This window comes from Pelobates fuscus, chromosome 11, assembly GCF_036172605.1.
Source record: "Pelobates fuscus isolate aPelFus1 chromosome 11, aPelFus1.pri, whole genome shotgun sequence".
Lineage (NCBI taxonomy): Eukaryota > Metazoa > Chordata > Amphibia > Anura > Pelobatidae > Pelobates > Pelobates fuscus.
The window spans coordinates 21,361,785-21,383,600 of NC_086327.1; the positions used below are offsets into that span (position 1 = coordinate 21,361,785).

At 40.1% G+C, this 21,816-nt stretch overlaps 1 protein-coding gene across 1 annotated transcript; it reads right to left on the reverse strand.

Moving 5' to 3' along the window:
- Positions 1–2,394: 2,394 nt before the first annotated feature.
- Positions 2,395–21,122, reverse strand: LOC134577175 (urokinase plasminogen activator surface receptor-like). Its single transcript, XM_063435844.1, has 7 exons — positions 21,027–21,122; positions 15,969–16,088; positions 14,769–14,921; positions 12,437–12,589; positions 10,785–10,931; positions 7,663–7,773; positions 2,395–2,751 (listed from the first exon to the last, which is right to left on the reverse strand). The coding sequence occupies exons 1-7, from the start codon at positions 21,073–21,075 to the stop codon at positions 2,597–2,599; spliced, it is 888 nt and encodes a 295-aa protein (XP_063291914.1). The 5' UTR covers positions 21,076–21,122; the 3' UTR covers positions 2,395–2,596.
- Between the last annotated feature and the right edge of the window lie 694 nt (positions 21,123–21,816).

A 21,816-nucleotide genomic window follows, 5' to 3' on the forward strand; every position in this document is an offset into this window, starting at 1 on the left:
AGAAACTGCTATGTTTATACTGAGGGTTAATCCAGCCTCTAGAGCCTCTAGTGGCTGTCTCATTGACAGCCGCTAGAGGCGCTTGCGTGCTTCTCACTGTGAAAATCACAGTCAGAAGACGCCAACGTCTATAGGAAAGCATTGTAAATGCTTTCCTATGCGACCGGCTGAATGCGCGCGCGGCTCCTGCCGCACATGCGCATTCAGCCGATGACGTCGCGAGGAAGGAGGAGAGGAGGAGGAAAGCTCCCCGCCCGGCGCTGGAGAAAGGTAAGTGTTTAACCCCTTCCTCTCTCCTGAGGGTGGGGGCACCCTCAGGGCACTATAGTGCCAGGAAAACGAGTATGTTTTCCTAGCACTATAGTGGTCTTTTAATGTAGAACCTGCAAGTTGGAAATTAAATGGTATTCAGTAATCCCCTGTGTAAGAGGACTGACTAATGTACGGGAAAGGGATGTGTTTACATCAGTGTTGAAGTGATAAGTAAAATGTTTCCCTAACTCTGTTTTTCTTACGGAACCCAATGACTTATCTGTTGCTAAGCAATAACCATGGTGAGCTTTTGAAAATGTAGTTTAGCTCTCACGAGGTAACAATGCATTATAGGTTTAGATGATAGAGTTCATGCTGAGGTTTAGAGATGGAAGCGAAAATATGACCCACGTAACAATAATGAGAGACACTAGGAGTTTCTGAGATCTAAAAACGCGATAAAGCCATAGGATACCAGAAGGTGTGTCTCATAAAGTCTGTGCATGGGTCTAAATGATACCTAACCAGGAAGATATGGAATTTAATGGTGCAATGAGACTACTTCTATTTCCCCTTACCACAACTAGGTTCTTCAAACTGGTGGTTTTACTCTAATTATACTCGGGAAAGTTTCTGCACCACAGCACAAGAAGGGTTAGATAATGGCTATGATCTATACCCTACATGGCAGTACATACACGTTGCCTACTCTAGTGGCAGACACCGTCCAGTTGGTAGGGACCTTCTTATGGATCTTTCTGGTCCTGAAACAAAATAAAAGACAGAGATCTGGCCATGATGTGTTAAGTATCAGGAAGGTTCTTACAACAAACATTGGAATCTATGTTAAACCCTAGAGACATGTCAGACAGAGATATCACTTGACCATATTATATGAGCTCATTGTGATGGTAGTCACCATCACTGGGGATGGAAACAGACACTATGTGTGGGTCCCCAGATTCCTCTTGTGTTTTGGCACCCTGTGCCTTGTATTGGTGCAGGGTATGTTGAACGTATTGATTGTCTGTGCCTTTCCCCCTCCTCCTTTTTCCTGTCCTATTGTTTCCCCAGCAACGTTGTCCCATTGTCCCAGGGACACTGCCAGACCAGTTTAAATGAGCTCCCCTGTCCCTTCTCAATCTCCCATTTGGTTCTCAGCATTTGCTATTGTCTGGCCTAACCCTATTGTATGTAAATTAGGCTGTTGGGGGCATAAATAGGTGTGCTATGTATTTTAAAGTTAGTTGTTGGTTTAACCTTCCCCAGGTGTCATCTGGTGTTTGGGAAAAGAGCTCTGATTACTGCTCTGCTGATGAAAAGGGTTTACAGGACTATAATCCTAGTAGCCTGGTCCAGGGAAGCACAATGCTCTCAATGATCCCAGTCAAGTTTGGCGACTGGGTCTGAAGTGCCCCAGGTTCCCTGACAGCTACGAGGAAGCAGACTTGACAGAGGTACTCGGTCAAAGTGCTGGGGCTCCGTCACACTCATATTTAAGGGTTTCTAACTAGAGATGTGGTTACATGTAGCAGATCTAAAGGTCTGTTACATTTTATTCCAGAAGAATGTGCTCTTCAGCTTAGCTTATCAACTGCTCACCTCTGATCTTCTCTATGATACAATTCCAAAATGTATTGGTTAAAAAGAAAAGAAAGAACTCAAAACTAGTGTAGACACAAGATCGTGAATTCTGAAAATTAAGGCAGGTTCTGGTGGATTTTCTCTTACTACCAGTCCAGGTAAGAAAAATCTCTGAAGTTGTCTGAATGGGCCTTGATTGAAGGGCAGGAGAGTAATTCAAAGAATGGCTTGGTGCAAAATAAGAGAGTTGTCAGGAGGGAGAGACCCACCTTGCCCAGTGCTACGGACAACTACTTCCAATGAGACAACTACTTCAAAAATTTGAAACATGAACTACAATTAGGTACTGGGTAATGGAGATTTCTACTGCATTCAATTTCAAGGGGGAAAAAACTGAAAGAAAGAAAAGTCACCACATTGCAATATTTGAGATTTGTTCCTGGCACTGGATTTAACAGTCCTAACTTTACATTACATCTCATTAGTACATAAGCAGAAATTAAACTAAGCGACTCGAGTTTGGTGTTAGAAATTGTATTTTTATTTACATTTTCCCCAGAATCTTTGAATATGAATTGCACGTTTTTATGGAAATTTTTGAGAAAAAAACATATAGAAAGATAAAATAAAAATGCAAGAAAAAAAATAAGTATTTTCTTTTAAGTGCTTCCAGCCTTCCACATCTCAGGAACATTTGTCTGAGAATGTCAGGTCCAACCGCAACACAGTTGTGCAACTACCTGATCAATTTCTGTGTCAATTACTTGTGGTGAGCTGTGTTATTACCATGGTTACACAGTGATGTGGCACAACACACTGTACGTGACCATCCCGGAATCTTGAATTTTGGGTACAAGTCTTGGCAGAATGTCTCCGTCGCACATCCACTCATCACAACATTGTCGTTCGAGTCACCTGGAGAGCAAGAAAGGTAAATCAGACAGTTCGGCAACACCTTGAGATCCAATAGTTCCAAGTGGAAAGTGGAGCACTTCTCCAAGAGATCTATGTTACAACAATGCCTATTTTCTCCACTAACATTAATAAATAGGGAGAAGTGGGAGAAACAAACAAGTAATGATGAATCTGTTAACCTAGATCAGGGATAGGCAACCTTCGGCTCTGCAGATGTTTTGGACTACACCTCCCATGATGCTTTGCCAGCATTATGTGTGTAAGAGCATTATGGGGGATGTAGTCCACAACATCTGGAGAGCCGAAGGTTGCCTATCCCTGACCTAGATGAACTACCAGCACTTTAGAGCAGAAATGAGGAGCTGAAAAGTGATCATAATTTGAATCTCTTTCTAGATGTCAATGGTTAGTCTAACGAACTTACAGTCTATTATAGTATAGCATTCCTCATAGAACCCATTATAATCACACACGTCTATCTGCAATATACACTGCACTGCTGTGCATGGCTGCCTCCTCTATGGTTTAGCTTGATCATACATAAAGGGTGAATGATGAAGAGGCTTCCAGGGGCTCTCCCACATCAGTTGGTCTGGGCTGCCCACCTACAAACATTTCAAACAGAGTGGAAACATTTAATTTTAGGGTTGTGACTGGGGGTGTGATCAGGGTGGGGCTGTTCTGAGAAGTTTTTGATGACTTACTAATAACAATTTATGCAATTAAAATGTAGTTTAGAACAAGAACAGTGTATCGTATTTACACAGACTGGTTTCTAAACACATTTATTGTAGTTTAAAGACACGTTACCGGGAGTATTATTTATGTGGAGCTCTGTTATACACTCAGACACATTACTGGGAGTATTATTGCTGTGGAGCTCTGTTATACACTCAGACACATTACTGGGAGCATTATTGCTGTGGAGTTCTGTTATACACTCAGGCACATTACTGGGAGTATTATTGCTGTGGAGCTCTGTTATACACTCAGACACATTACTGGGAGTATTATTGCTGTGGAGCTCAGTTATACACTCAGACACATTACTGGGAGTATTATTGCTGTGGAGCTCTGTTATACACTCAGACACATTACTGGGAGTATTATTACTGTGGAGCTCTGTTATACACTCAGGCACATTACTGGGAGCATTATTGCTGTGGAGTTCTGTTATACACTCAGACACATTACTGGGGGTATTATTGCTGTGGAGCTCTGTTATACACCCAGACACATTACTGGGAGTATTATTGCTGTGGAGCTCTGTTATACACTCAGACACATTACTGGGAGTATTATTACTGTGGAGCTCTGTTATACACTCAGACACATTACTGGGAGTATTATTGCTGTGGAGCTCTGTTATACACTCAGGCACATTACTGGGAGCATTATTGCTGTGGAGCTCTGTTATACACTCAGGCACATTACTGGGAGCATTATTGCTGTGGAGCTCTGTTATACACCCAGACACATTACTGGGAGTATTATTGCTGTGGAGCTCTGTTATACACTCAGACACATTACTGGGAGTATTATTACTGTGGAGCTCTGTTATACACTCAGACACATTACTGGGAGTATTATTGCTGTGGAGCTCTGTTATACACTCAGACACATTACTGGGAGCATTATTGCTGTGGAGTTCTGTTATACACTCAGGCACATTACTGGGAGTATTATTGCTGTGGAGCTCTGTTATACACTCAGACACATTACTGGGAGTATTATTGCTGTGGAGCTCAGTTATACACTCAGACACATTACTGGGAGTATTATTGCTGTGGAGCTCTGTTATACACTCAGACACATTACTGGGAGTATTATTACTGTGGAGCTCTGTTATACACTCAGGCACATTACTGGGAGCATTATTGCTGTGGAGTTCTGTTATACACTCAGGCACATTACTGGGAGCATTATTGCTGCGGAGCTCTGTTATACACTCAGACACATTACTGGGAGTATTATTACTGTGGAGCTCTGTTATACACTCAGACACATTACTGGGAGTATTATTACTGCGGAGTTCTGTTATACACTCAGGCACATTACTGGGAGCATTATTGCTGTGGAGCTCTGTTATACACCCAGACACATTACTGGGAGTATTATTGCTGTGGAGCTCTGTTATACACTCAGACACATTACTGGGAGTATTATTGCTGTGGGCTCTGTTATACACTCAGACACATTACTGGGAGTATTATTGCTGTGGGCTCTGTTATACACTCAGACACATTACTGGGAGTATTATTGCTGTGGAGCTCTGTTATTACTCAGACACATTACTGGGAGTGTTATTACTGTGGAGCTCTGTTATACATTCAGACACATTACTGGGAGTATTTTTGCTGTGGAGCTCTGTTATACACTCAGACACATTACTGGGGGTATTATTGCTGTGGAGCTCTGTTATACACCCAGACACATTACTGGGAGTATTATTGCTGTGGAGCTCTGTTATACACTCAGACACATTACTGGGAGTATTATTACTGTGGAGCTCTGTTATACACTCAGACACATTACTGGGAGTATTATTGCTGTGGAGCTCTGTTATACACTCAGGCACATTACTGGGAGCATTATTGCTGTGGAGCTCTGTTATACACTCAGGCACATTACTGGGAGCATTATTGCTGTGGAGCTCTGTTATACACCCAGACACATTACTGGGAGTATTATTGCTGTGGAGCTCTGTTATACACTCAGACACATTACTGGGAGTATTATTACTGTGGAGCTCTGTTATACACTCAGACACATTACTGGGAGTATTATTGCTGTGGGGCTCTGTTATACACTCAGACACATTACTGGGAGTATTATTGCTGTGGGCTCTGTTATACACTCAGACACATTACTGGGAGTATTATTGCTGTGGGCTCTGTTATACACTCAGACACATTACTGGGAGTATTATTGCTGTGGAGCTCTGTTATACACTCAGACACATTACTGGGAGTATTATTGCTGTGGAGCTCTGTTATTACTCAGACACATTACTGGGAGTGTTATTACTGTGGAGCTCTGTTATACATTCAGACACATTACTGGGAGTATTTTTGCTGTGGAGCTCTGTTATACACTCAGACACATTACTGGGGGTATTATTGCTGTGGAGCTCTGTTATACACTCAGACACATTACTGGGAGTATTATTGCTGTGGAGCTCTGTTATACACTCAGACACATTACTGGAAGTATTATTGCTGTGGAGCTCTGTTATACACTCAGACACATTACTGGGAGTATTATTGCTGTGGAGCTCTGTTATACACTCAGACACATTACTGGGAGTATTATTGCTGTGGAGCTCTGTTATAGCACATTACTGGGAGTATTATTGCTGTGGAGCTCTGTTATAGCACATTACTGGGAGTATTATTGCTGTGGAGCTCTGTTATACACTCAGACACATTACTGGGAGTATTATTACTGTGGAGCTCTGTTATACACTCAGACACATTACTGGGAGTATATTGCTGCAGAGCTCTGTTATACTCTCAGACACATTACTGGGAGTATTATTGCTGTGGAGCTCTGTTATACACTCAGACATGTTACTGGGAGTATTATTGCTGTGGAGCTCTGTTATACACTCAGACACATTACTGGGAGTATTATTGCTGTGGAGCTCTGTTATACACTCAGACACATTACTGGGAGTATTATTGCTGTGGAGCTCTGTTATACACTGAGACACATTACTGGGAGTATTATTACTGTGGAGCTCTGTTATACTCTCAGACACATTACTGGGAGTATTATTGCTGTGAAGCTCTGTTATACACTCAGACATGTTACTGGGAGTATTATTGCTGTGGAGCTCTGTTATACACTCAGACACATTACTGGGAGTATTATTGCTGTGGAGCTCTGTTATACACTCAGACATGTTACTGGGAGTATTATTGCTGTGGAGCTCTGTTATACACTTAGACACATTACTGGGAGTATTATTGCTGTGGAGCTCTGTTATACACTCAGACACATTACTGGGAGTATTATTGCTGTGGAGCTCTGTTATACACTGAGACACATTACTGGGAGTATTATTACTGTGGAGCTCTGTTATACTCTCAGACACATTACTGGGAGTATTATTGCTGTGAAGCTCTGTTATACACTCAGACATGTTACTGGGAGTATTATTGCTGTGGAGCTCTGTTATACACTCAGACACATTACTGGGAGTATTATTGTTGTGGAGCTCTGTGATACACTCAGACACGTTACTGGGAGTATTATTGCTGTGGAGCTCTGTTATACACTCAGACACATTACTGGGAGTATTATTGCTGTGGAGCTCTGTTATACACTCAGACACATTACTGGGAGTATTATTGCTGTGGAGCTCTGTTATACACTCAGACATGTTACTGGGAGTATTATTGCTGTGGAGCTCTGTTATACACTTAGACATAGCAACGATGTGGAGGTCCTAGAAAAGAGGGATAGAAAGGAGTGAGAGAGGGATTTGGGTCCAAAATAGGGACTGTCTCTCCTAAATAGGGACACCTGGGAGGTGTGGAGTTATATGACTTGTAGTTACTGCGTAGAGTTTGGACATACATGTGTCATTATGTCACATTGCATGATATGGGTTATCCACCTTCTCTATGTTATTACTCTGATATGCATTTGGGTGCCTTTTATTAATGTGGATCAATCACCATGGAAACTAATGACGTCAGCAGAAACATACCATTCGTTTCCATGGTGATTGCTCAAGTGCTAGAACTCTGCCCCAATTTCCTGTTAGTGACACTTTTATAAATGTCCACCTTACTGTCTGGGTGTGCTCAGCATGCTTTATTGTATCTGTTAATACCTCAAGACCTGGCAGTCAGTGACTAGACTCAGCAGGGCAGTAAGGGGTGTTTTTATTAACTCTTCACATACCGATCAGATCCACGCACTGGGTCATCTCTCCTCTGCACTTCATGCTGCTCGCACTGTCTGGAGAGGAGCGGCTGTAACACTCCAACCCATTCTCCGCTCCGGGGTCTGTTACTGAGAGGAAGACATTTATTAAGGAGCGACATTTTATTTCTGTGTTTGCTCTGATTCGCTTGAGCACCATAATAGTGATATTGCAGACATTACAGTGGTGCTGTATTCACAAAAGCTTGTATCACTACAGCAGAGAGTTCAGTGGTGAGCACTCAGTAATGTACACCACACTGTGACACCAACGTAATACCACACTGTAACACGAACGTAACAACAATGTAACATGAACGTAACAACAATGTAACACCAATGTAACAACAATGTGTAACATCCAACGTAATACCACACTGTAACACGAACGTAACAACAATGTAACAACAATGTAACACCAATGTAACAACAATGTAACACCAATGTAACAACAATGTAACACCAATGTAACACCAATGTAACACCACAATGTAACAACAATGTAACAACAATGTAACACCACAATGTAACAACAATGTAACACCACAATGTAACAACAACATAACAACAATGTAACACCACAATGTAACACCAAAATGTAACACCAACGTAACAACAATGTAACAACAATGTAACACCACAATGTAACAACAATGTAACACCAAAATGTAACACCAACGTAACAACAATGTAACAGCACAATGTAACACCACAATGTAACAACAATGTAACACCACAATGTAACACCACAATGTAACACCAACGTTACAAAAACATTACACCACACTATAACATCCAATGTAACACCAACGTAACACCACACTGTAACCACCAGAGTTACAATGTGTACCGTTACCTATAAATATACAGAGTTACACTGTGTACCGTTACCTATAAATATACAGAGTTACACTGTGTACCATTACCTATAAATATCCAGAGTTACACTGTGTACCATTACCTATAAATATACAGAGTTACACTGTGTACCATTACCTATAAATATACAGAGTTACACTGTGTACCGTTACCTATAAATATACAGAGTTACACTGTGTACCGTTACCTATAAATATACAGAGTTACACTGTGTACCGTTACCTATAAATATACAGAGTTACACTGTGTACCGTTACCTATAAATATACAGAGTTACACTGTGTACCGTTACCTATAAATATACAGAGTTACACTGTGTACCATTACCTATAAATATACAGAGTTACACTGTGTACCGTTACCTATAAATATACAGAGTTACACTGTGTACCGTTACCTATAAATATACAGAGTTACATTGTGTACCATTACCTATAAATATACAGAGTTACACTGTGTACCGTTACCTATAAATATACAGAGTTACACTGTGTACCATTACCTATAAATATACAGAGTTACACTGTGTACCATTACCTATAAATATACAGAGTTACACTGTGTACCATTACCTATAAATATACAGAGTTACACTGTGTACCATTACCTATAAATATATAGAGTTACACTGTGTACCATTACCTATAAATATACAGAGTTACACTGTGTACTGTTACCTATAAATATACAGAGTTACACTGTGTACCATTACCTATAAATATACAGAGTTACACTGTGCACCATTACCTATAAATATACAGAGTTACACTGTGTACCATTACCTATAAATATACAGAGTTACACTGTGCACCATTACCTATAAATATACAGAATTACACTGTGTACCGTTACCTATAAATATACAGAGTTACACTGTGTACCGTTACCTATAAATATACAGAGTTACATTGTGTACCATTACCTATAAATATACAGAGTTACACTGTGTACCGTTACCTATAAATATATAGAGTTACACTGTGTACCATTACCTATAAATATACAGAGTTACACTGTGTACCATTACCTATAAATATACAGAGTTACACTGTGTACCATTACCTATAAATGTACAGAGTTACACTGTGTACCATTACCTATAAATATACAGAGTTACACTGTGTACCATTACCTATAAATATACAGAGTTACACTGTGTACCGTTACCTATAAATATACAGAGTTACACTGTGTACCGTTACCTATAAATATACAGAGTTACACTGTGTACCGTTACCTATAAATATACAGAGTTACACTGTGTTACGTTACCTATAAATATACAGAGTTACACTGTGTACCATTACCTATAAATATACAGAGTTACACTGTGTACCATTACCTATAAATATACAGAGTTACACTGTGTACCATTACCTATAAATATATAGAGTTACACTGTGTACCATTACCTATAAATATACAGAGTTACACTGTGTACCATTACCTATAAATATACAGAGTTACACTGTGTACCGTTACCTATAAATATACAGAGTTACACTGTGTACCGTTACCTATAAATATACAGAGTTACACTGTGTACCGTTACCTATAAATATACAGAGTTACACTGTGTTACGTTACCTATAAATATACAGAGTTACACTGTGTACCATTACCTATAAATATACAGAGTTACACTGTGTACCGTTACCTATAAATGTACAGAGTTACACTGTGTACCGTTACCTATAAATATACAGAGTTACACTGTGCACCATTACCTATAAATATACAGAGTTACACTGTGTACCATTACCTATAAATATACAGAGTTACACTGTGCACCATTACCTATAAATATACAGAGTTACACTGTGCACCATTACCTATAAATATACAGAGTTACACTGTGTACCATTACCTATAAATATACAGAGTTACACTGTGCACCACTACCTATAAATATACAGAGTTACACTGTGTACCATTACCTATAAATATACAGAGTTACACTGTGTACCATTACCTATAAATATACAGAGTTACACTGTGTACCGTTACCTATAAATATGCAGAGTTACACTGTGTCCTGTTACCTGTGAATAACTGAGGTACACTGTGTCTTTCCTGTTACCTATATATACCTAGAGTTATTCTGTGTCCTGTTACCTGTGAATACAGAGTTACACCTTGTCCTGTTAACTGTGAATATCCAGAATTATACTTTGACAAGTTACCTGTGAAGTGCTTAGAATTATACAGTGGTTTTTTTTTACCTGTGAAGTATCCGGAGTTACATTGGGTGCCCTGGCAGCACTGCGGGAAGGACGAGTAGGACACAGGTTTTTGGCCATTGCTGAATGCGCTGAGTTTGGGGCAGACAGAGCTGTTAGTGCAACCTTTTATCAGGGTCTGATGACTGTCTGCAAATAATGGAATAAAAGACTGATACCAGGCTCTCAGCTCCCACAAATACCCAGTGTATACTATTATCCAGATCTTACATATAGATACAGATACACATTACAAACAATCCCTTCATGCATTTTATACACACTGTATGTTTACTGGATATAGGGACAAAAACCTGTCATTATGAAATTCTGCTGATCATATAAAATATATATATATATAATTAGATAACCTGATAAGGCAGTGAATCACCTGTGAATCAACTTAACTGCCCTTACTAATATAAAAATAATATTTTATTCATAAAGAAATCTTTAGAAATTAGAATTTTACTTTGATTGTGTGGCGAAACCAACCTCGCCACTGGGCATTGGAGAAGCATGTTTGCCAGCCTCCTGCCCTGCGACTATGGCCCTGGGATGTATTGCCTTCAAGGAACTGATTTGGGCATGTTGTATTGTATTATGCTGCTACTGGCCCTTTAAGAACCATCTGGGGACATACTGTTGAGTTACTGGGTGGCCACCATTTCATGTATCAGAGGCACATGGTGAGAACAATGGATGAAGCACATGGTGAGAACAATGGATGGCGGCCATTTTAACTCACAGACACTGTTGTGACTTTTCTACACCGTGCCATCTCGACGGTATTTGGTGCACAAAGACATTGTGCAGTAGTTTGAAACTATACAACAGGGGACACATTATACAGTAATTATTTTTTATATAATCTGTATATGTTCTGCGGAATCGGCATTAAACTGTATCTTCCAAACTACTGAACGGATCTGGGTGAATTTTGGATATGTGGTTCACTCAGATCCCCCGGTTCTGAGGATATACTTTATATGGGGTTATTGCATGTTTTGGGGTTCCTATGATATGTTTTATAAAACGGTATTCCTCTACCTGTGATAACGATATTACCCATTGTGTTCAGTAATCATATCACAGGCAGAGGGGAAGATTTTGTGTGGGAGTGTCTGTGTGTATTGTACGGATTGATTGGTTGTTCTGTAAAACCCTGTGGGCTGTACTATGTTTGATTGGGAATAAAAGAGACTGTATGTGCTAGTACAGTCAGTTCCTGCTTAACCCTCAAAGTGAAGTGTCGTCTCATTATTGGGGGAGGATTTATTGTATGCTGTTCCAGTTTGACTGCTAGGAGTGTAAACCTATTCGCATGGTTTTTCCTATTCGGCTGTATACAGCATTCATACGCCTAAAGCATTCATATGCTTCTCCGATTCGGTGGTTGTGGTGTCTGCCAGAGTGCTTGGAGTCCTCAGGAAACACTAGGAGCATCCTTTAACGGAGGTACCCAGTCGGGGTGCCCGTCGATCCGTTACAGATTGCACATAATATGGTTACTTAATGTTACTCTTTTCTAAAATTGAAGAAAACAGGATGTTTTGTGAATTTTTTTTTTGTTAAGCATTTGTTGTTTTGTGAATTTAGAGAGAGATCCTGTCTTTTTTTAATTGAACACCCACACGATTTCCATGCGTACCAACCTTGGCTGAGGGCTGTTGTGATGGAGACTTGGATACATTGATTCTCAGCAGAGTCACATTGCACAGATGGCAAATCGTCACCACCACAAGCCGGAGGGGCTCCATTACACGCCAGGCAGTCTACACCCCATTTCTGAGATTCCGCATCTGAAACTGCAACAGGAAAACTCAAGATGATATAAGCATCCATTTGGGATATTGTTACGTGATAATATAAAATGTTTATATAATGTTATTAATTTCACAGAAAACTATCTCATGTAAAAATGTACACATCTCCCTTTAAAATTAAATGATAAATTAACTGCCTCCATGATTATACCAGTATTAAATGGACACAAGAAAGAGAATATGTTTGAGGGCTAGATAAAAAGAGAAGAGGGCAAAGGGGCCACTACTGGATCTCATCCAAGCATCGAAAACGAGGGTCCAATAATTAGTATGAATGTGGAAAAAAGTGTCTGTCTTCCTTTGGATCAACATGAATGCGAGAAAATCTGAATCTGGTGGACTTTGTTACTGAAGCCCGTGTTACTAAGTTATCTATCCACATTGTTTGTGGATCTGATGGTGGTCTACTAGTACTGCGCGAGGTGCTCAATATGGACCCTTTTCTGGACATACCCATGTCTCACACAGCCTTCCAAGTGCTTGTGAGAAGTTTTTAGCATTTTCTCCAACCAATCATTGGATAACATGGGAGAGGTCTTTAGATGCTCAACAAATCTAGCACCCTTTCTTTTTTTCATACTGTTAAGAATGGGTTACTATTGTTTGTACACAACTATTGATTCAACGTCCTTTACCAATTATTCTGTTGTCAGTGCTTCTGATCCTGGCGTGCTCTGATTATCCTGTCTGCAACCTGCACCAACTATTTGGTTAGTCTAAACCCTTATTCTAATTTGTGTTTCCCTGACAATGGCTTGTCTGTGTTTATGTTATATATATCCTGTTGCTTGCATTCTGTTACTACCATTTGAGAAACGTTTGCTTTTCAGTTGAAACTAAGCATCTTGAAGGACCGCATTAGCTAATGCCTCTCCTCTATTCCTTTCCCTATAACCTGACCTAAAGCCTTAATCACTGAAGCAAGATACTGTCTTGATTTTTACATCTTGGGCCAAAAATAGAATAATTATTTAAATACAGTCAGATACATTCTCAGTTTGACTATTTTGGTTTAAAATTCAAAATTTATTTGAGTAACGGAACAATACCAATTCAGCTATAACATAATTTCACTTTAAATTTATAAAGAATGTTTGTTTGTTGATGGACAAGCAATACACAATTTTGGGTTCTGTGAACTCATGTGTGAGCAGGTTCTCAAGTCAGGCTCCTTATTGAAACCTGTTCAGAAGATGAAAAAATCATCTAAAATCAGATATCTTCGTACAAGACATCTTTATACAATCCCTCACCCACATCTTGATAATTGACCTTGATTTTTGTTACATGTCTCATGGTTATAAACACAAACACTATTTGGGCATCTTCTCATTCCTGGTGAAACAGCCAATTAAAAAAGTGATTTGACTGATTTGGCCACCATCTGGAGTCTTTCTCATACCGTAAATTAGTGTATCGGTGATAAGAAATAATTGATACTTTCCCGGGAGAATCTAGCTAAAGTAACTTAAAACGCCTGTCTTGTATAGAAATTGGAAAGAAAACAACAACAAATAAAACAAAATAGCAAACTTAAATATCTGAACCAGCATCGAAGATGACAGGTGGCTTATTAGCAGTAACGCAGATAAATAAAACATAGGGGTTCACATTTAAAGGGTAACTCCAACCCTTTTTTGCCTTTTATTATGTCATGAAGCCCTATTGGGCCTTTTTCTTTAGGTGGCTACGCCCCCTCAAACTTTAAATAAAGTTAAAAACAAAAATGAAGCGGCACTGCCCTCCACTCACCATCTGATGGCACGGCAGTCATCACAAGGTCCAATCAAAAGCTTCTCAAAGAGATTGGGCTTTTTTGTTTTTTTAATTAAACATAGAAACATAGAATGTGACGGCAGATAAGAACCAGTCGGCCCATCTAGTCTGCCCAATTTTCTAAATAATCGGTAGATCCCCAGATGTTTTTTAAACTACAGCTTCCATGCTTCTTTGTCATTCTAACGGCATTCTAAATGCATGCATGGGAGTTGTAGTTCTACTGAGATTTCTCAGCAGCAAACTTGTGGGCACTCCTTCTCCAGAGCGAATGTAATGGATTGTTGTGATTACGAGGAATGTCAAGGGACCTTCGATAGATTCATACATGGGGCCATCTGCCCCTTCCTTATGCTGGCATTAAAATCAGGACCGCATGGCATACCTGGTACTAGGTCCTTGTTGCACAGATCTCCTTCACAGCACATAATAGTCTCTGTGGTCTGAATATCTTTCTCGGATAAGGTATGGTTCTTGTCGCAATATTCATCCGATTTTTTGGCGCATCCCTTCACCAGAACCTTCCCCTTCAGCATACCTAAAAGCAAGAAAATCTCTGAGTTAAACCTTCTAAATAGTAAAGCCCACACACTGTGAGCTGGTCTTTTTCCAGTTTAAGGTGACATTATTGCTTCTTCGGAAAATGGAGAGTCCTTGGACAAATTGACTTTACCATGTGGTCGCGGAGCAGCATTGACTCATGATAGTGCAGAGAAGTTTCGTTAATAGAAAAGGTAACTTTTTTAATTTGCAAAGAAGAACAAATGTTCTTTGCTTAATTTAAGCTAAACCCTCAACCCTAGCACTAATCTCTATCTATAAACTCCAATCCTTAATTCAAAAACCTACCTTTAACTCGAATCAATAGCCTGTAACCACAATCCAAAGCTTTACCCTTTATCATTAACTCTAATTATATATTTAATTCATGTGATTTATACGTTGCCACTGCTCCTCACCACGTGTCATTCTGTCTGTTGCTCCAAGCAGAAACCATGGTGCTACATTGGTATCTCCAGAATACCACAATTCCAGAAGGTGGAGAGAAAGTAAATTCTTGTACAATTGCAATATTTTCACATAAGCTTAGCATCTTCAGCACATTTTCTGGACACAACTAACAAGAATATCCTCCACTGTATTGTGAATACTAGGACGAGGTGCCTAACCAAGGCTCCTGAGGAAGACTACATGAGTACCCGGTCATGGAACATTAAGTTGCCCCATGACGAGACACTAACTTGCCCCATGATCGGGCACAATGGGGCATTCTCGGGAAGAAGATAATAAAGCAAGAGTTAAAATCCATTGTGAGCTTCTATTCTATGGTGTAACCTAAACTTTACCGACAGTGTAGTTATAAGTTGTATCTATATGTAAAAATATCCACTTGTGCTCTTTTAATTGTACTTGTTTGTACAAAAATTCTAATGAAGTATTTAAAAAATAATAATCCCATTTTATATAAAAACTACACTAAACTACCCCATACCACACCAGTTCATGTTTGTTTTTGTAGGGGTTTGTTTTCTGCTGGTCGATAGGCTCCATAGGTAGATGTTTGAGTGAAGGTCAGTGTGCTTACCAGTGATTGTGAGAAGTGAAGACTTGCAGTGGTGATGGTTGATTTCACACTTTTTGGCCTCCTGTTTTTCTAGAGCCTGGTCCACTGGCCCCTTAAAGTGGTAACACTCCAGGCTGCTGGCTGCAAATGAACAGAATAAAAACGAGGTCAGCCTTGGCACATTGGCAGTACAGATCTATGTGAACCATTGTTCCTGTGACAATCCACCAGCCTCCTTATTGGTAAACAAGCAAATCCACTATCAGATGTATCCATTATTAGATTAGGGTGTGTATATTTTCCAATTTAAACAATTAAGTGCTAATCGTACACCAAGTGAGTTGTCTGCCCTCTAGCACTGCAACTTTACTAGCAGGGTTGGCCAAATGCATAATACTAAAATGTACTGGAATAAGAAACACAACAAAGAGAAACATGTATGCGTCATATAGGTTTATATAGATTTATGCCTGATGATTTCCCATTAAAAAAGAAGCAATGTCAAAAAATAAACATACTGACATAGATTAAAACCGAGCAACATCAGCTTCAGGAAAGATGCCGACAGATTTTCACTACATCCTGAGGTCTAGATGTCATTGTTACCCAACTTAATGAAACTGATTGTCCCAATACAAACTCCAACTTGCAGAGTGTATCCCTATCTGACTAAAAGAGGACATATTACCGGACCTCAGAATGGGCTTAACGTTGGCAGAGATAGAACGGTCAGGGAAAAGACAAATGTCAAGGAAACCAGAAGACAGGAGGATAAGAGACAAGGATTGCAGAGGTCAGAATAATCAGAATACAAGCCGAGTCAATAACCGACCATAACACTATAATTCACAACGCACTATAAGGACCAATAAAATAACCACAACGGGGCACTGACTAATGCACAAAACGCTCTATTTATTTTGGGAGCGCTTTTGCTTTAAAACCACACGCCTAAAACATAAGAGGGTAATGGAAATGACGCGAATTCATGTGAAATCACGCAAATGACGCGCATGTGCTGTGTCATATGAAAAGGTTGGAATCAAAGCATCAGAACGCATTGAGGGAGGAGCAATCGTCTGTCAGCTCCACACACGGTAAGTAATCATGACATTTATTTTATAAACCTCGGAAGGATTAAAGACTTGAGCTAAACATTTTAAACATTAACTTCAGGTGGCTGAACATCCACCGAGATATATCACCAGCAATTCGAAGATGGCGACATGACGTGGTGCCGAAATTCAGATGTAGGTTTTACGTGGAAATTCCAGGCTGTAACTGGATCACAATCATGAAAGTAATTGTATGGTCTTTGTAGATTATCTAAGAGGACAACATGAAGTCTATGTTGAATGTACACAAGGCACACTCGAGGAGTGAAAGCACATAATTAAGAGGAATAGAAGGAACTGCTCCCAGGTATGCAAACTATACCTTCATTACTGAGCTCTTCCGGCAGGTATAGATTATATCTACATTAATTACTGGGCTCTCTCTGCCTCTCCTATCTGTTGACTACTTGATATTTGAGATTGTGGAAGAGATTATCCCGAATGCCTTACTCTAAACCACACAACTGCACAACTGTCATCTCATTCCTCTTTCAACTGCTCCCCAATATGCCTATACAGATCCTCTTCTACATCAGCTGTATTTCAGGAACCCCAAGATATGGTCACAGTTGATTTATCAGCTCTGAACTCTATCAATATTATAATAAATGATAACCTCTATTTACCCATCTCCCTGACCTCTAGATTAGGGATGATCAGGACTGATCCTTCAGCTGATGAAATTATGGGAAATGTAGTTCAAGAACAGCTAGACAGACAAGAATAGACATTCGGGTCTCATTCGGTGATTTTCAGTTATTTTGAAACTATATATATCTCAATGTGACATAAATAAGACATGGATTTGACCTAAACAAAGTTATTTGTCAACTTCTCAATTGACCACCCTCAGCTTAAAGGGACTCTCCAGTTTTCCTGGCACTAGAGAATCTTACAGTGCTCACCTCCCTCCTGCCCCCCATCCCATGTTGCTGAAGGGGTTAAAACCCCTTCAGACTCTTACCTGAAACCAGCGCCAATGTCCCTTGGCGCTGGGTCAGGCTCTGCCCATGTTCCTCCCCCGCTGGCGTTTACCAGCGAGGGAGACCTAATGCGCATGTGCGGCAATGGCCGTACACGCGCATTAGTCCTCCCCATAGGAAAGCATTATTTGATGCTTTCCTATGGGGATTCCGGCGATGCTGGAGGTCTTCATGCATAGCGTGAGGACGTCCAACGTAGTTTAAGCGAGCAAAAAGTAATTTAAGAACCCGTAAGTCTCTCTAGTGGCTGTCTGATAGACAGCCACTAGAGGAGGACTTAACCCTGCAAGGTAATTATTGCAGTTTATAAAAACTGCAATAATTACACTTGCAGGGTTAAGGGTGATGGGAGTTGGCACCCAGAGCACTCCAATGGGCAGAAGTGGCCTGGGTGCCTGGAGTGTCCCTTTAAACATACAATCACTGAAGTCCATCGTCAAGGTCAAGAATTGCAATATGGCCATGTAGAGTAAAGCCCAGAACAGACACAATGACATCAGCAAAAAAAAAATGAACAAAAAAAGCATCTGGTATTAGCAAGTTTGATGTTCTTCAATGCATTTCCTGCTGCTGAATTTTAGTAACATAATAATAATAATAATAAAAAGAAAAATTCATTAGGACGCTAACAGGGAACAAGTAAGAAACACACAATGGTTGTAAAGGCATGCAAAAAGAACAAATACGAGCAAAAACAAGAAAAAGAGATAAATGGCTCTAAATAGTATGAAGTGGAACAAAGCACAGGAAAAAAAATATGGAAAGAAAGATAAGAGGAATGAACAAATCAGATCAAGTTTTGGAGGATCCAGATAGACCATGAGAAGTCCATTAAAATAAATATTTGTATAATAACACAGGTTAAATTTCTTAAACTTAATCTGAGCCCCTCAGAGTTTGTTACTGGACCTGATTGTCCCTCTGTGAACTCGGCTATGTCCTGTCACCTACCATTCTGTTCTCAGTACAGAAAGAGACTCACTTCTTAATAAGGTCATGAGCTGGCACCCATTGTACTTACACCCGGTCCGCGGCAACATAAAGACATTATTAGAACCAAGCAGGGGGTATCAGAGCCCAAATTCAGGGCTGAATTTTGTGTCCGATCTCAGATTTATCTTTAGCAAATTGTCACATACATTGTGACAAACACAGATACACAAACTTACAAACATAGATACAATGACAAATACCTACATTTCTTACAGTGTTTTGTATTTTTTAATGTTTTTTAATTGTTGTAATAAATCCTTTCCTGATCTCTGATCAGAGCCAATTTACTATTCAAGTGTATTTCCTTAACCCTATATTTTGGGTATACCTGTTGGGAATACATATATCATAACAAAGTCAGTACAATCTGCACTGTGGCAAACCTAGCCTCTTCAGACTATAAAACTGTGTCTTTAAAGGTTGTCCTAAGCACTGCTGCCATATCGTGTTTTAATGTAAATTGCTTTCTGTATTGAACTGTATGATTGCCTGTATCCTATAGTATTAGTATGCTAGCAGCCGAAAGCCGCTAGCATTTACATGGTGGTTTCACGAACAGCAACTTTCCCGGCTGTTCGTGTAACGAAATAAGTACCGAACCCAAGCCCACACATCGACTGTCGTGTGGCGCCAATTAACAGATTGCAACATTGTTGCAATCGGTAGTTAAGTGCTTTCCTAGGTGGCCATCGTTCGACTACCGACCACGCGGCGGTCGGCCATCTTGCATCCTTTGTTTTCCCAGCGGTGTTTTGTCGTCGAGTGCCTGGAACTGAAAACGGCTACTCGACGGCACGAACACCGCTGTACTTCCAGGCCGTTCGGGAGCTCCGGTCTTTCCCTATTGTGGTTCCCCATCGGTGTTCAGTACTTTCAGACGATTTTAGTAATAAAGTGTATTTCGTGCGGCGTTCGGTTGTTTTAGCTGGGATCTGACCGATACTCTAACGAAATGTGTACTCAGACCCCAGCTACCTACCGGACGTCCATTTGTGCAAATAGAGTGCATATTATTGAAGTTATGGATTTTCATGTGAATTGCCGGTTCTGCTGCACAGAGGGATAATCCACTTAATGGTGTATTTCAGTGGGAGTGTCCCTCTCGTGCAGCAGTGCCTGATGGGAAAAATGCTCCAAATGTTAAGTCCCCCATGTAGTCCCCTACTGTATTACCCCTGCTATGTCAGTAAGGAACCCCTTACATGGGGACTTGCATAAATACTGGAAGCCGTGAATAAAGACCTCAGTTGACTCCCAGAACTGTGTTTCGTCCGGTTACTGGGGGATTTGGGATATTGCCTTACTTTTCAGCGCTGACTGTGGATTTACCCTTAATACCAGCGGAGATCGTGGATTTTAATATTGCACTCCGTTACATGCACTATTATCTGTTTTATGTATTATTCTTTCACATGTCTTGACAGATCCATGTATGGAAAGGACCTTCTGGATTTTTAAGTATTGTTTTTACTTCATTTAATTTTAAGGGATATCACCTAAACAGTTATCTGGTGACATATTGCTCCACCCTTACTCTTTTTTCTTTCTAAATACCTACATCTACTCCCACAGACACAGATTCATATATATGACCAAAAACAAATGTCTACACCCAGATACAGACAACCACACAGATAAATAACCACACAGAGATACACAGATTCATAAACAACATGGCTACAAGCATTTGATGGGGTGGTCATTCATTCAGCCCCTCTTGCTAGCCAGACATAAATGCACCTGATGTAGCTCCCCTTACATCTGCCAGTGGCTTCAGGGCCATACAGTGGGCTCTCTCATCTCTACATTGACCTTCAAAAGCCAGATATAGGTAGACTTCCATTTAACCTCTACCAAGACCAGTGCAATTTGAGCCATATCCACTGGAATCTAACCCTCATTAAATAGCATTTCCTAAATATAACTTTAAATTATATCAAGTTAAATTAAGTTTCCAAATTCTACAAAGTATCTCTGTGTGTACTTACCTAGGCCCAGCATAAAAGCATATAAAACACACTTCAAAGGTAGAGTCATTTTCTTCAGGAGCGTTGGATGCAGTTGTCTGTCCTTATAGTCTTCCCTGCTGCTGTGAGATGCAGCATATAAACAGGTCTATCCACCTCTTAAACAGGAGGACCAGGGTGGGGTGAGACCAAGGCAATAGGGCGAGAGGATCCAATTGATACCTGCATGTTCAGACCTGACTGGCATTTCGTGAAACTGCTAACCCCTTCATTGCTGAAGTGATCTGAAAGGAAATCCACGAAACCGAAATTGAATGACCTTGGTACTCCAGATATTTCTGAACTATGTTTCCCATGATGCTTAGCGACATTAGCCAGTGGTTCTAAAGGGTTAAGCACAATCCCTTTTATGTTTAGTGAATACTGGAAGTTTGTTATATAGCTGTACAAGAAATAGTTTGGATTAGACAGAAACCTCTTCGAAAACAAAAAAATCAAAGCAATAATTATCACAAAATGTAACATGTATGACTCACAAAGGGGATATGAGAATAATAAAAGTTTTATTCATACACCTGCCTGGATATAAAAGTATATAGCGTTATTGAATTAGTCTTGTAAAATTTTGTGTGAGATACAGTGTCACTTTTCAGGATTCGTTTTAACCCCTTATTCATGGTGTGAAGGAGGGGGGCTGATGGTGAGAAGCAGGGGGTGTTGGTGTGAGTGAGGGGGTGATGGTGTGAAGGAGGGGTGATGGTGAGAGGGAGGGGGTGATGGTGTAAGTGAGGGGGGACTACATACCTTCTGT

Coding starts and splice junctions, on each gene's coding strand:
- LOC134577175 (XM_063435844.1), bottom strand. CDS start 21,075: ATGACTCTACCTTTGAAGTGTGTTTTATATGCTTTTATGCTGGGCCTA. Junction 14,922..15,968: donor TTCACTTCTCACAATCACTG/GTAAGCACACTG, acceptor TCTTGCTTTTAG/GTATGCTGAAGGGGAAGGTT. Junction 2,752..7,662: donor CCAGTGCGTGGATCTGATCG/GTATGTGAAGAG, acceptor CTTGCTCTCCAG/GTGACTCGAACGACAATGTT.